The sequence below is a fragment of the Artemia franciscana genome, chromosome 9, assembly GCF_032884065.1.
Source record: "Artemia franciscana chromosome 9, ASM3288406v1, whole genome shotgun sequence".
Lineage (NCBI taxonomy): Eukaryota > Metazoa > Arthropoda > Branchiopoda > Anostraca > Artemiidae > Artemia > Artemia franciscana.
The window spans coordinates 34,738,250-34,752,799 of NC_088871.1; the positions used below are offsets into that span (position 1 = coordinate 34,738,250).

General features: G+C 37.6%; 1 protein-coding gene across 5 annotated transcripts in view; it reads left to right on the plus strand.

Annotated features, from left to right (window-relative positions):
* The window catches only part of LOC136031325 (trehalase-like), an 87,553-nt gene that overhangs the window by 49,903 nt on the left and 23,100 nt on the right, over positions 1-14,550 (plus strand). For all 5 annotated transcript variants that reach the window (XM_065710805.1, XM_065710802.1, XM_065710806.1 and 2 more), the window contains exons 3-4: positions 8,033-8,358; positions 12,663-12,981. In XM_065710805.1, coding sequence (XP_065566877.1) covers positions 8,033-8,358; positions 12,663-12,981 — 645 coding nt within the window. The remainder of the gene's footprint in view (positions 1-8,032; positions 8,359-12,662; positions 12,982-14,550) is intronic.

Here is a 14,550-nt window from a genome sequence, read left to right on the forward strand (position 1 = left end):
GAAGTCAATTAACTAGAATTTTACCATAAATTGCATTGAAATTGAAATTTGACTTGTCTCGTGCTAAGCTGAAAGGAACTAGCGAAAAAAAAAGGTTCAATATTACGTCAATGAATGAACAACTTTTGCCGTAGGGGCTATATCATACGAGTACCCTTATTGATATTGTAAGACGTTGATTACGGCTCGTTAATCTTGATCTCTTTTAATTTTATGTTCAGTATTTATCCAAATTTTTCTTTGTGCAAGGCTTTTTGCTTCAGTGTTTGGTATTTTTTTTTATTAACTCACTAATGAGATAGCTAAGACCTTCATAATCAGAATTTTAACGTTCATTTTTTTGTCAGAAATGAACTTTAACCTCCCCCCCCCACTAATGTATACATATATACCCTGAATTGTATGTTTGGATTGAATTTTCCATTGTTTGTGCAAACACTTAGTCTACATCAGTTTGAAGGAAAATTTCGTAATATATTTGCACATTATATCCCCCCTAGTATATTTAAAAGTTATATGCGCACACACACCCCTAATGTATTTGCACATGTAGGTAAAGTTCACATCCGAAAGATTTCAGGATGAAATTCTGGTTTAATGTCTTATTTCTTAGCTATCTCATTAGTGGGTTCCATGGTCCGAGAAGCTGTTCCAAACTTCTAACTTCGTCAGGTCTCTCATTATGGGGCATATAATTTCTTTTTTCTGTTCATACATAAATCTTTTGTTAGTTGAACTATGGTTAAGCAGCTTTTGGATTAACGATAACTTTGATTATTGTCAAGGTAGGTGGCTAAAATTTCTAAAAATGAAGCCGTAGTCTAAGTTTTGTGCAGGGAGGTATTTTTGTAAAGCTTAAACACAGGAAAAGATTTGAAGGAAATCCTAAAAACTGCTTTAAACAATCATAGATGCTTATATATCTCATCCCTAAAAGTGCATTGCTTCATTCACTAAGGAGACACAACTCACTCATGAGATAGCATAGAAATAGACATGCCTTTAGAATCAGGATTTCATTTTCAATCCAAATATAAGATTTAATTCCGTCGGGAGTAATCTTTACCCCCCCCCCCTCCTTAGTGTCCAAAAATATACCCCGAGTTGCATATATGCACTGAATTCTCTGCAAGTCCCATTTCAGTTTGATTTAACAATTTGTCAAAATAATGTAAAGTTCGTTACCTATATGCAATTCAGAGTATATATTTGGGCATATAGGATTGGAAAATTTATTGTAACAGAAACAGTAGATACATGACAAGAGGTTTTGATTTTGGAATATCTAAACCTCATTGTTAATTTAACCCGTTAAAAGCTACGAGCCTATGAAAAGTTGCTTGATTTTCGAAAAAGGGGAGAAACGACACCAAAACGTCATGTGATCTTAATGAAAATCGCACCATCAGATTCAGCATATCAGAGAACCATACATTGGAAGTCAAGCTCCCTCCCATTTATAAAAAATGTGGAATTTTTTATTTTTTCGCCAGAAGAAAGATCACAGATGTGTGCTTTTTTTGGGGGGGGGGTGATCGTATCGAATCAACAGTCCGAAAAGATCGGGAGAGGGCTCGTTTGAGCGGAAATGAATATTTCTAGTGCCTTTTTTAAGTGACCAAGAAGACTGGAGGGCAAGTAGCCCTCCTTCCACCAACATTTTTTTTCAATCTATTTAAAAACAGCTGTTTGATTCAGCATAATTGAAAGATCCAATAACTATCCCTTGGGGGATGACATTACTCTCTCAAAGTCCCTGGGGAAAGGACTGTAGGTTTAGGGCTTCTCATTTTCGGAAGGTATAGGTGAGATTCCATTTTAGGAAGGATTCAAACTCCTTTATCACTGTGATGATATCCTTTAGTCATAGAGTTCACTTTTGAAAGAAAGTGAAGAGAAAAAGCCTCCCCGGCTTTTTTGAAGAAAATTAGCTTAGATTCAGTTAAAATCTACGTTGTAGGTATTTTATTAAGTATTTGATATATAGAGATGGTATTTTTGTTGGGTTAAGTTAGTTGTTTAATATTATGCGGGTCCTTGTGTATTATACACCACTCACTCAAGTTTACGCTGCGTAAAACTCGAGAACAAACCGGTGTTTTCCTTAGTTTCTTTCAGCTTAGCTTGAGACAAGTGAAAGAATAGATGGGAAATATATAACTTGGGCTGTATATTTGCTCATTAGGGATAGAGGTAAAGTATTTGGACAGTTTGAATTTAGAAAACAGTTCCTACATCATAATATGCATAATAATCGTATCGAACACAGATGGCTGAGATGATTGTATCGAGAACAGATAGCTGACCCGCTATACTGTGATGTCCCTCCCCTCCCCCTTAATGTGCAAATATTTAGCCCAAATTTTTATTCTTAAGAAACAAAGAAACCGGTTTGCTCTTGGGTTTTAAACAGCGCAAACTTGAGTGAGTAGTGTGAAATACACAAGTACCATAATGTGTTCTGTGCAGCCCCTCTACCTTTTCATCACATTTTGGTATATTTCGTTGGGATTGACCCAACTTCACTTCTCGAGTGTGTACCATATAATACTTAAGTACCATTGTTTCGACAACATAGCTTTTGATCTGGAAGTTAAATATTCACGCTATTCACAGTTACATTGGAGCCGTTGAACTAGGCCTTTTTCAAGTTTAACCCTACCTACTTTTACTTTTATTCTAGCGCGCTACTAAAATAGGCGTTAAATCCTGCTGAGTATTTTTGACAACTTTCATTTTAGGAGGGACTGCCTAAGACATAATTTAAGTATCTGAACAATGTTTACCTTATTTCATTTAATTTTTGATTAAAATCAAATGACAACGTTAATACAGATAATATATATTGACTATTATGTTTCAGGACTCGAAAAATAAAATTTTTATTTATTAAATATTGCATCGAGACCATAGTTTATTATGAAAAGAAATATGAAGTATTTTTTCTTGAATTCTTTGTTATGTTTCCTGCTGCTTGATACGCTACTGCTAACCATGTTGCCACCCATCTACCCAGTTTAATTAGTTGGTTTCTACGCATCTCCTTAATGCTTGTTTTGACAAAATACCCCCCCCCCCTTCAGTAAGATGGTTCCAGGTGTTATGCCAGAGCTAATTTTCAAGTCGTTTGTCCTGGGTACTGCCTCCTTCAGGTGACGAAAGTAAGCCTATGTATTTATTCTGTCACCTTGACAAAGAGTGGCATCTCTTAAAAGGAGACGAGAAAAGACGATTATCTTGCGCAAACAGAAATTGTCCTTGGCAGCACTGTAGCCTATCTTATTAGTCCTAGTTGGATTGTCTGGAGTGGTGTGAATACTCGGGAACCCTATAATAGAGTGGGCAATATGCAATCGTATTTATCAGGGAGAGTAGTGGTTTATCAGCGGAGGATCCTAATTTTAGTCATTGTTCAGCCACTGGCCGTCGTCCTCAGTCTCTGACCAGTAATGGTAAGCCAATGATGGGTGCCAAAATTGTGCCTGGGGGTATATCCCCCTGGACGTGTGAAGCACCAGCCTTGGTGCAAGAAAATATCCTTTAGGAGCAGTCTGATGTCAAAGAAAGAGGTCCTGGTCAGTACTGGATCTGAAGGTCAAATTTCACATTTTGAGGAATGAGTGTTTTCTGCTCAAGCCAGTCTGAAGATAGCGGCTGGGATTTTTGCGATGGGATAAAATGTGCGTGGACAAATTTACATTACCAAGTAAGGCTCTTCTAAAAATGAAAAAGATAGGGAATCCCTATCTCAAAATGTCCCTCCCGAGGGGACAGCAATAACCCAGTAGCTATTGGTACTATATTGTGTTTTTTTTTCTTTAGCCGGAGGCAACGGACCTTTCTTGTGTGTGCCTTGGCTCACTTTTATGAGTCTACTTATAATAATAACAAACCATCCATATTTATCAAGTAATCATATTACGGACCTTTATAAAGAGATAATGAGCTCGATGGAAGGCTTTCGGAACAAGAATTGCTTCCAGCATTCTACTGCAGAAACGATCAGATCCAAACAAGCTCGGTGGTCCAGGAAAACATCATAGATTTAACTCTGTGGAGGGGTAAACTTTGTGGCTTATTTATCAGGATACTACAGGTTGACAGAGTGGGATCTTTGATCGTGAGACAAACACCTGTTTTGTTTTTTACTGCATCAAAGTTAATAATCCAAATATTAGTTCACTTCTTGATCTCCCGAATAACATTTAGAAATAGGTTGGCATTCAAAGCGGGTTCGTTTCTTGAAAAGTCTCAATTCACTGCTCTGCCGTCAGTAAGGTGGTGTAGGTTTGGCAAGGTTTTGCTCCGTTTCTTTGATAATGAAGAAAAAGAGGATAGTCAAGAACACTTTTTATCGGGCCTTTATGCCCAAATGACCGACAACCTTTGTGATGTCGGAATGCATTTATGGGATATTCCTGAGTCAGGAGACTGCTGAGTCATTATCTGTCTATTATGGGCTGTTCCCGTGGAAATGCATGCTGTCCGTTATTTAGAAGATTATTTGGGCGTAGGTGCTGATAATTTTGAGGTGGAAACGCTTTTTTATGCTTTCCCAACATAATATACTACATATAAGCCTTAATCAGCGTATGTTCAATGAATCGCTGTTTTGTTTGGGACAGGGACAATATAGGCAGCTCTTATTGTTTGAGGCAATAATTTAGAGTAAAGGCATAGTTAGAGCAAGGATGATAATTACCAAACTGGCTGAGTGTAGCAGTGTTTTAAGATAATGTTGAGACGTTATTGGAGCCAAGTGATTTGTTCGCTTCAATGCTCGAACAAGTACAGAGGGTTTTGGTTTTTGTTATGCTCAGTCAATGATGGTATCTATGCTACAAGCGGGAACTCCTTTGCCTTGTCATCAAGGTTTAGAAATTGAGCAAAAGCTTTATGGTAACAAAACGTTATTTGTTGCATTTTTTTGGACCAAGTTTAAAAATGAGAGTTCTGTCAGTTTCAAAAATCTTCCTTTTTTTTGCAAAGTCATGTTAATAGTGTTTGCTGGAAGGCTACGCTCTTTTGGAAACACTACAATTCTGCTATACATATTCAGGTGTCGTATTAAAGTGTTACTTTTTTGTCTGTGAGAAAAGTAAATTAAGTTCATGGAAGAAAAAACCATATTTTTGGTTTAGGTTCACTCCACATAAGGAAACGGAACAACAACACCTAACAATTCTTACTTCATAATATGACTAAAACAAGTGGAGTCAACAAATCCTCTATGCGTACTAAACTCATGCCTACTATTTTTACCCTCTCCCCTTCTAATGTGCAAATGCATCGCCCAAATTATATATTCCCTTTGCATTTTTTCGTTTCCTAGGGTATCCACCCTGTCACAAGTCCCTTCATCCCTATCCCCTGAAGGAAAACCGTGCGTGTGTGGCCTCATATTGATTTCGGGCTGGATCTTTCACGAGTTTGTCAACCAGAATCGTCACTGCAAGTAGCGCTGACCTTGAGGAAATAATAGCCTAGTAAATAACACAACATGGCATTGGATCTATGGATGCTTTTTCTCTGTTTTGTGTGTTTTTGTTGTTTTGTTTTTTTTAGGGAGTGGGTGAATGACTTTCCTATCTACATTATTTGTTGTGTTTTGCCTCCTCAACATTGTATAATGTTTGCAGTATTGAATAATATAATGAATCAGAGGTAATAAGCTTGATTGCTTATGGCAGACTTTGACTTTTGTTGATAAGTGCATTGCCAAAAGCTGAAAACTACGTAGTGACCAAGATGGACCCAGGGTTGCAGAAAACCTCCGCTCAACTGGAGGCCCTGAGGATTTCTTGCTGTCAAGTTGTAAACCGGCTTAAGCACTTTGTTAGGATTGAGGATGAGTCAATAACCTTCCCTGGTGGGACCAATCGCTTTTTATGAGATCGTAACAATTTCCAGGGTTTAAGTATTACGAAAATCACGATATGGATTTTTTTTTTTTTTTTTGTCAGTTGAAAAAATAGGAAGACAAGTCTTCGAAAACTTTAGAATAATAGAAGCCACGGTAACAACGCTGGTTGACTATGGCTCTGAAACGTGGGTGCTTGGAAAGATTAAGGAAGAAACGTTATTTTTCCCCCCGAGAAATGTCTAAGGATAGTTTTAGATAAGCCTATTCGTTTAACTGACCACAAATCATGTAATGAACTATACGAAAGCTCCCACTTCAATCCCACCTTCTAGGGCTACAATGAAAGAAATGTTAAGATGGCTGGGCCATGTTTTTACAAATGAAGGATGATAGATTGACAAACATTTTACTTCTTGGCCACCCCTTGGGGACAAAACCAGGTTGTTTCTGAATGGGGGAGGGGGGTATATTATAACATAGGATTTAAAAAAAATCGGAACTTCATGGAGGGGGCACAAAGGGAGTCTGCAAATTTTTCAGAAGGAGGGAAAACGGATTATTTTTTATCAGTAAAGCGGATTTGTTGCAAATTTTGTTAAATTTTGCACTTCCTGAATATTTTTGTCTTCTAGGGGGGGGGGGCTGAGTCCCTCCCTTTGTCCTCTCCTGTGGTTCTTGGTTAGGTAAGTTTGGTTCGGAACTGAGTTAAAGCGAAATTTGTTGTATTTCCGGCGTAGAATCTTAGACTTTCACTTGTGCTTTTGTTCTACAATTTTCTTAAATTCTGGTTCAGTATAAGGCTGCCCCATTTCGGAAGATGCTGTAGTCGCTTTTATCACAATGAATTTACTGACACGCTGAATTTACTGGATTGTGTATGAAAAGCAATGCTAACTCTAAACACGATGTGTTAACAATCGCACGATTCAAAACGCCAATCGTTTATAAGATCTTGGGCCAGTCCACTTGACAACGTCGATCTGGTTTTCCTAAGATTATATATCGACGTTGCGTTGATCTTTGCGACGTCGATTTATAATCTACCATACCGGACAAGTAAGGCTGGGAAAATGTTTGATGTCTAGAAATAGAAATTTACTTAAAGAAACGTCATTTTTGATGCTGGATAAGAGAACATTGATAAGAAGAATTTGATGTTCAAAACATTATAATTAAATAAACAAAACATATAAAATCAAGTTAAGTTTGACAGACGTTTAGTGACAAGCCTGATTAAATTTTGACCATGTGCAATATTTACCTAATGTCAAAAAATAACTTCAATCAATAAACATTGGCAGAAATGGAAATGTTTTTTTTGTAAATATTGTTTCTGTGATAATTGATAGCAAAGGTTCATAGTGCTATTGACGTATGTTCGAATTTTTTTTATGTATTTTAGATTTCAATAACTCATCTAGGTTACGTCAAGTTTTCTTAAAAGCTTTGTCTAACTGACCCAACTGAATTTAGTTTCTTCAAAGTACAGAAGCATATAAGTGTTTTGGGGTTTGACCTTTGGATTAGGTCAAGTAAGAAGATTATAATGAGAAATCTAGAACAAGTTGATAAATAGATGCAAACTCAAGGCTCTTAAACATAGGATTGTTGTAAACAGAAAGTTCGAGTAATAAACAAAGAATAACAAAGATTTGTTGCAAATACTTCTTTCTGTGAAATTTCTGTTTTTTGATGCTAGACTTGTTGCATTAACAAAGAAATGTATTGCTTTTACAAACTACACAAAGAAAGGATCTTATAAATCTTGCTCATTAATTATTATAAATCTTGCTTATAAATCAAGCTCATTAATCAAAAGTAGATAATTTTAAAGATTTTTGTACGAAAAAAGATCTGTTTGTGTGTCTGTAAAATCGCCAAGAATATGAGACGGGCTCCTTTGCTTTAAATACGACAATGTTGCAAAAATTTGACATTATTTTTCAGCCATTTTTCACACCTTCGTTTCAGTTTTGGAAGAAAAAAAAATTCAAGCCCTTCACATGGGTAAAAGCATCCCCCTGGTGCTGCTTCTATGCTGTAATGGCATTGCTATCGCTATGGTTCCTTGTCATTTTGTTATTCCACCATATATGGCACCATTGTAACCAATCATTCCATGCCAAATGATTTATGGACACTGATTCGTATATTCTTTTCTTTTTTCAGCGAAATTTACTGCCATGGAACATTCCTGCATACAATACAGATGGCAGGGCTGTTTCGAGACTCGAAAACCTTTGTAGATAAAAAGCTAAAGATAAATCCAGAAGAAGTTTTAGCTAGCTTTGAAGTTTTGATGAACTCAACCGATCAAAATCCCAGCCGGGACCAATTGGCTGCTTTTATAAATCTACACTTCGAGCCAGAAGGGTCAGAATTTGAAGAATGGGATCCAATAGATTGGCATTCTAACCCAAGTTTTTTGGATGGTATTAGAGACACAAACTTGAAAATATGGGGAAATTCTCTCCACGAAGCCTGGACATGGTTAGGTTGGTCCTTTTTGTGTTTGTTGGGTAACGGATGACAGGGCTTTGGATCCAGGTCTCAGAAGAATCTTATAATTTATGCGAGCTTTATTTGAATGGCGTATAGTTTTTATGTGTTGCCTCCTCTAGTTTTTATGTGTTGCCTTCTCTATTTTCCTTTTTCTGTATTAACGACTTTGCTTCCGTTACATCCCTATCTACGAATTTTTTGAGTATAATTGCGGTGACATGTTGACTTCTCAAAATCTAATTCGAGCTATAGATCTTAGTGAGTGAAATCTGAAGCTTCTTAATTACATGACAAAAACGAACAAAATTTAAGAGCTATTCAATAGCCAAAATGTATGGATTTTGAATTTTAAAATTGGAGCATTATGCAGGCCTCTCACGGCGTCAATAAAGTTCGCAAATTTGTTCACAAAATTAAAAAAAATCGTTTTTCCTATGTGTTTGTCTAATTTACTCGTAGTCAGAAAGAATTTAATTTCATTGAACTCTTTCAAGAAAATCAGCCAAGTTGCTGTATTATTTCGGGTAAAGTTGAAATGGTGGATTGTTTGTGCGGGTGAGACAAACCTTTTTGTGCGAACTTCGTGAAGTACTTTTAGCTTAATTGAATTTTAGAAGCCAGGTGGCCAACCGGTGAAAAAAAAGCTCTAGATTTTAGTGATTTTTTGTTTGATTTAATGATTACCTTCAATATTCTAGTGATTTATGTGCCGATTTAATGTTTTTTTAGGCAATATAAAAAATCACTAGAAATAGTGACAAACAACTAGGGATGGCAACCCTGGTGTAAGCCCCGCATTAGACTTACTTGACGCTAATGAGCTCAACTACAGAATCCTGTCGGGTCCAAAAATTAGTCACTCAGTTTAGACCGTGCGGTTGGTCTCCCTCCAAATCATATACACCACGTGGCACGTCACAAGCGTGGCGAAACCGTTATAAGTGTTTCGGGGAGTATGTCAAGCGTGGTGGAAAATGCGTGGCTCACGTGGCGATCCGAGATGTACACCAGGCGGCGGAAGTCAGTGCCACCCTTGGTTTAGGCTAACCAATTTGGTATTCTGATTGTCCTTTTTTGATTGTGCTTTTCTGATTGTCCATTTGTATTCATATATTTCCAAATGATCTGAAGTAATCTCATAAATCATGCCGCTGTTTCATTTAAAGCCAAAAATAAACCATGCAAAATATTTGTTATTAACTTGGACAATTCAAAATAAATACGGTATGGTACTGAACATTTGAATTCAAATCCATAATTCTTTTTAACCCAAAAATTATACTATTAAAAAGATATTTTGAATTTTATTTTTAGTTCAAATTAGTATGCTCGGTCTACTTCATTTTAAGGCTTTATGAAATCTGCTCAGCTTCCAGTTTTTCTGGCTCTGTTTTTTTTTTCCTTTTTTGTCTTTATTTTCTTTTCTTTTTTGGTTTTCGTAAGAAATATTGTTTTTGCCTGCTTACAAACGTTTAAGAAGAAACGGAATAAATAAATGTAAAAAGAAAGAAAAACAAGAGCTAAGAGCTCATATGGCACTTGTGACGAGGTCGGAAGAGCCGAGAGCTCATATGGTACGAGGTCGGAAGAGCCAAGAGCTCATTTGGACGAGGTCGGAAGAGCCGAGAGCTCATATGGTACGAGGTCAGAAGAGCCAAGAGCCAAGAGCTCATTTGGCACTTGTGAGAAGGTCAGAACCTAAAGTTAAACTTTATAGCACAAGATCCTTCTAAATATCAAATTTCATTAAGATCTGGTCACCTTTTCGTAAGTTACAAATACCTCAATTTTCAAAATTACCTCCCCCCTCCCAATTCCACCAAAGAGAGCAGATCCGGTCCAGTTATGTCAGTCACGTATCTTAGACAGGTTTCTATTCTTCCCATCCAGTTTCATCCTGATCTCACCGCTTTAAGTATTTTCTAAGATTTCCGGTCCCCCCAACTGCCCCCCCCCAATTACGTTTGATCCGGTTGAGATTTAAAATAAGATATCAGAGTTACGAGGTCCTTCTAAATATGAAGTTTCATGAAGATCCGATCACTCCTTCGTAAGTTAAAAATACGTTATTTTTCTTATTTTTCAGAATTACCCCCCCCCCCCCCCGCAATTGAGCGGATCCGTTCCAATTATGTAAATTACGTATGCAAGACTTTTGCTTATTTTTCCAACCAAGTTTCATCCCAATCCCTCCAATCTAAGCGTTTCCCATCATTTTAGGTCTCCCCACCCCAAACTTCCCCCAATGTCACCAGATCCGGTCAGGATTTAAAATAAGAGCTTTGAGCCACGATATCCTTCTAAAAATCAAATTTCATGGAGATCCAATCACCCGTTCGTAAGTTAAAAATACCTCATTTTTTCTAATTTTTCAGAATTAACCCCCCCCCCCCAACTACCCAAAAGAGAGCGGATCCGTTCCGTTTATGTCAATCATCTATCTAGGACTTGTGTTTATTTTTCCCACCATGTTTCATCCCGATCCCTCCACTCTAAGTGTTTTCCAAGTTTTAGGTTCCCCCTCCCAACTCCCCGCCCCCATCACAAGATCTGGTCGGGATTTAAAATAAGAGCTCTAAGACACGATATCCTTCTAAACATCAAATTTCATTGAGATCCGATCACCCGTTCGCAAGTTGAAAATACCTCATTTTCCTAATTTTTAAGACTTACTCCCCCCCCCCCCCCCAACTACCCCAAAGAGAACAAATAAGTTCCGATTATGTCAATCATGTATCTAGGACTTGCGCTTATTTTTCCCATCAAGTTTCATCCCGATCCCTCTACTCTAAGTGTTTTCCAAGATTTTAGGTTTCCCCCCTCCAACTCCCCCCAATGTCATCAGACCCAGTCGGGATTTAAAATAAGAGCTCTGAGACACAATATCATTCCAAACATCAAATTTCATTAAGATCCAATCACCCGCTCATAAGTTAAAAATACTTCATTTTTTCTATTTTTCCGAATTAACCGGCCCCTACTCCCCCCCCCCCAGATGGTCAAATCGGGAAAAAGACTATTTCTAATTTAATCTGGTCCGGTCCCTGATACGCTTGCCAAATTTCATCGTCCTAGCTTACCTGGAAGTGCCTAAAGTAGCAAAACCGGGACTTTAGGTTTTCCCCCTCCGACTCCCCCCAATGTCATCAGATCCGGTCGGGATTTAAAATAAGAGCTCTAAGACACAATATCATTCCAAACATGAAATTTCATTAAGATCCAAATACCCGCTGATAAGTTAAAAATACTTCATTTTTTCTATTTTTTGCGAATTAACCGGGCCCCCACTCCCCCCCAGATGGTCAAATCGGGAAAACGACTATTTCTAATTTAATCTGGTGCGGTCCCTGATACGCTTGCCAAGTTTCATCGTCCTAGCTTACCTGGAAGTGCCTAAAGTAGCAAAACCGGGACAGACAGACCGACAGACAGACAGACCGACAGAATTGGCGACTGCTATATGTCACTTGGTTAATACCAAGTGCCATAAAAAGAAAAAAGAAAAGCAACCCACTGCAGGACTCGGAATTCAACTGTAGTGATCACATTATGCGACAGTGTCTCCATGCTAATCCAGACATGGCGAAGAAGAAAAAGATAAGTAATAGATAGAAAAGTGGAATAAAAGAATTAAAATATGGGAAGAGCTACTGGAACGCGTTTGAGCTCAAGATATCTGTGTGACAGAAAAACAAGTACTATGTGACTATATTGAGACGAATACCATATTATTTTATTTCAGCATTTAAATTATCCGTTGTTGATGGGTAATACATATATAACGATATTTATTGATTTTATTTAGCTTTAATAGTCTTTAAATATTTGAGCAGGGAGATTGAAACATTATCATCATCATCCAACTTTCCGAAGTACATTGATAGTAAATGGAAGGAAGTGAATTAGAAAGAAAATTAATTTAAATATAAACGTTTCTTTAATCAATTTTCAGAAAACTATTTTATTTAAAGCAGAACAAAAATTTTTGATATGGAATAAAATAGGGAATTAAAACAAAGGTGCCTGGGTATTGTTAAAATAATGCAACAGAAAAGAGGGGCTCAAGAGGATCTCCAGTTGGCAAAGGTTGCAGGTTTTATTCTGTAGGAGAAAATTTCATGCATTGAAATGTTCTACACAGTTTGGCATTCATATCACCCCCTCCACTGCACTAAAGATAATACTAACCTATTTAGGTAAGTGTTTGAACTTTTTATCTCCATCTCCCTCGCCATTTCCGTCTTTTTTAATCTTAGCTGGGCATAAAGATTTAACTGTTAATTATTCATCTTTTCAGGTCGAAAAATCCGTGACGACGTGAGAATAAATCCCCAATTATATTCGATGATGTATCTCCCCAACCCTTTCATCATTCCTGGTGGTCGTTTCCGTGAAACTTACTACTGGGATTCCTATTGGATTATCAAAGGGCTTCTTATCTCGGGAATGCATGAGACGGTGAAGGGTATGTTGTTGAACTTTTTGCTGATGGTGGATACCATTGGCCTTGTACCCAATGGTGGAAGGATATATTATGAGAAACGATCTCAGCCTCCACTTCTTACTCCAATGGTGGAACTTTACGTTAATGCTACGGGAGACATTGAATTTTTAAAGTAAGTATGCTCTGGCTTACCCGGGATGGGTACCAGAGCAATATGGTATATCTTTTTTTCTCCTTTTTTTTGTATTTATTCCTTTTCTGATTCTATTATGAAAAATGAGCGGATTCTTCGAGAAACGACTACAAAAGGCAAAAAAAACAAACAATTCTACGCCAGGACATACACAGGCAGGTGGGGGCTGAGAGCATTTTTTTTAACGCTGTTAGTTGAAGGGCTCCGAACAAAAGCATTGCAAAAAGAATAGAGCCCAGATTCTGTGAAATTCTGTAGGTCAGTTTGCATTGCTAACCCGGGGTCGCGCTACATTTTGAGAATGGAAGAATAGATTAAATACCTGAAACCAGCAAGAATTTGGACCCTATTTTTTTCTATCTCTAGGGCTCTTCTGTATGTTTTTCGCTTCTTTTTTTTTATTGTTATGAAGGTATGGAGGAGAGAGAGAGAGAGAGAGAGAGAGAAAGAGAGAGAGAGAGAGAGAGGGGGGGAGAGAGAGAAAATGGCTTATTAAACAACTGTTATAGCTCTTGACTAATTTGCAGTTGCAAAAACATCAAAAACAAAAATTATGCACTGTTAACATAGACGTAAAAAAGAGGCACAAATGAATTATAATATCGGTTTTGTCCATGCGCATATAGGAATCAGTTTGGACTTCTGTCTGGTTCTGCTGCCAGGCGGGCCGTCTGCGGGTAAGATGTCTCGATGGGCTGTGTCTAAAAGCAATGCTTTTCTAAACCTCATGATGAGATCACACTATCTTTGTTCTAGGCACTGAATTTTTAGTGTAATGAGTACTTCTTGGTAAGGAACATCTCTAGAACCCAGGATAATCCCAACTGCCCTTTTTTGCACTTACTCTAGGTCGTACATCAGGTGAGCAGTGTGTTGTACTGAAGGACCCCACACAGTGCAGGCATACTCCAAGACTGGTCGCACATAACAGAGATATGCACGGAAGAGACTTTTGACATCGCAATCAAAGCGACGCATTTTGGACAGTGTTTGACGGAAAGTATTACCGTTCCTAATTACAGTATCAACATGTGCGACGAAAGAACAGTCTCTGGCACCAAGTATCTTCACTTCTGACACACACAGGAAATGGACTTCAGGGGGGGGGGGGTATAAGTCTCTTTTTAGGGGACAAAGCCGAAGAATTTTTGAAAGGGAAAAAAATTGCCAGTGTGCTATTTTCTATAAACCGCCCAATGTGTTTTTTTTTCTACTTTCAGAATATTCTTACTGTATCCATTATATTATGTAAAATACCTCATTTTGGCCTCGTTCACACTGGGCATGGCTTTTTTTTCTTTTAATGTAACTCATTTTCTTAAACGACTTGTTTCATTTTGGAGGCATCTCTGTTTGCCATGCGCAGAAGTCAGTGACATTTGTGTAGAGAAAAAACAACTATAGTATTTTTGGATGGTAGACGGGATGGCAAGTTACTTATTTATGTTTTGTTATGTTTATCTTCGGCACTTTATACATTCACTATTATTACGTCATAGTCATAAACTAATATTTACCTGTCAGAAAAGCACTACATAACCTTAAGAG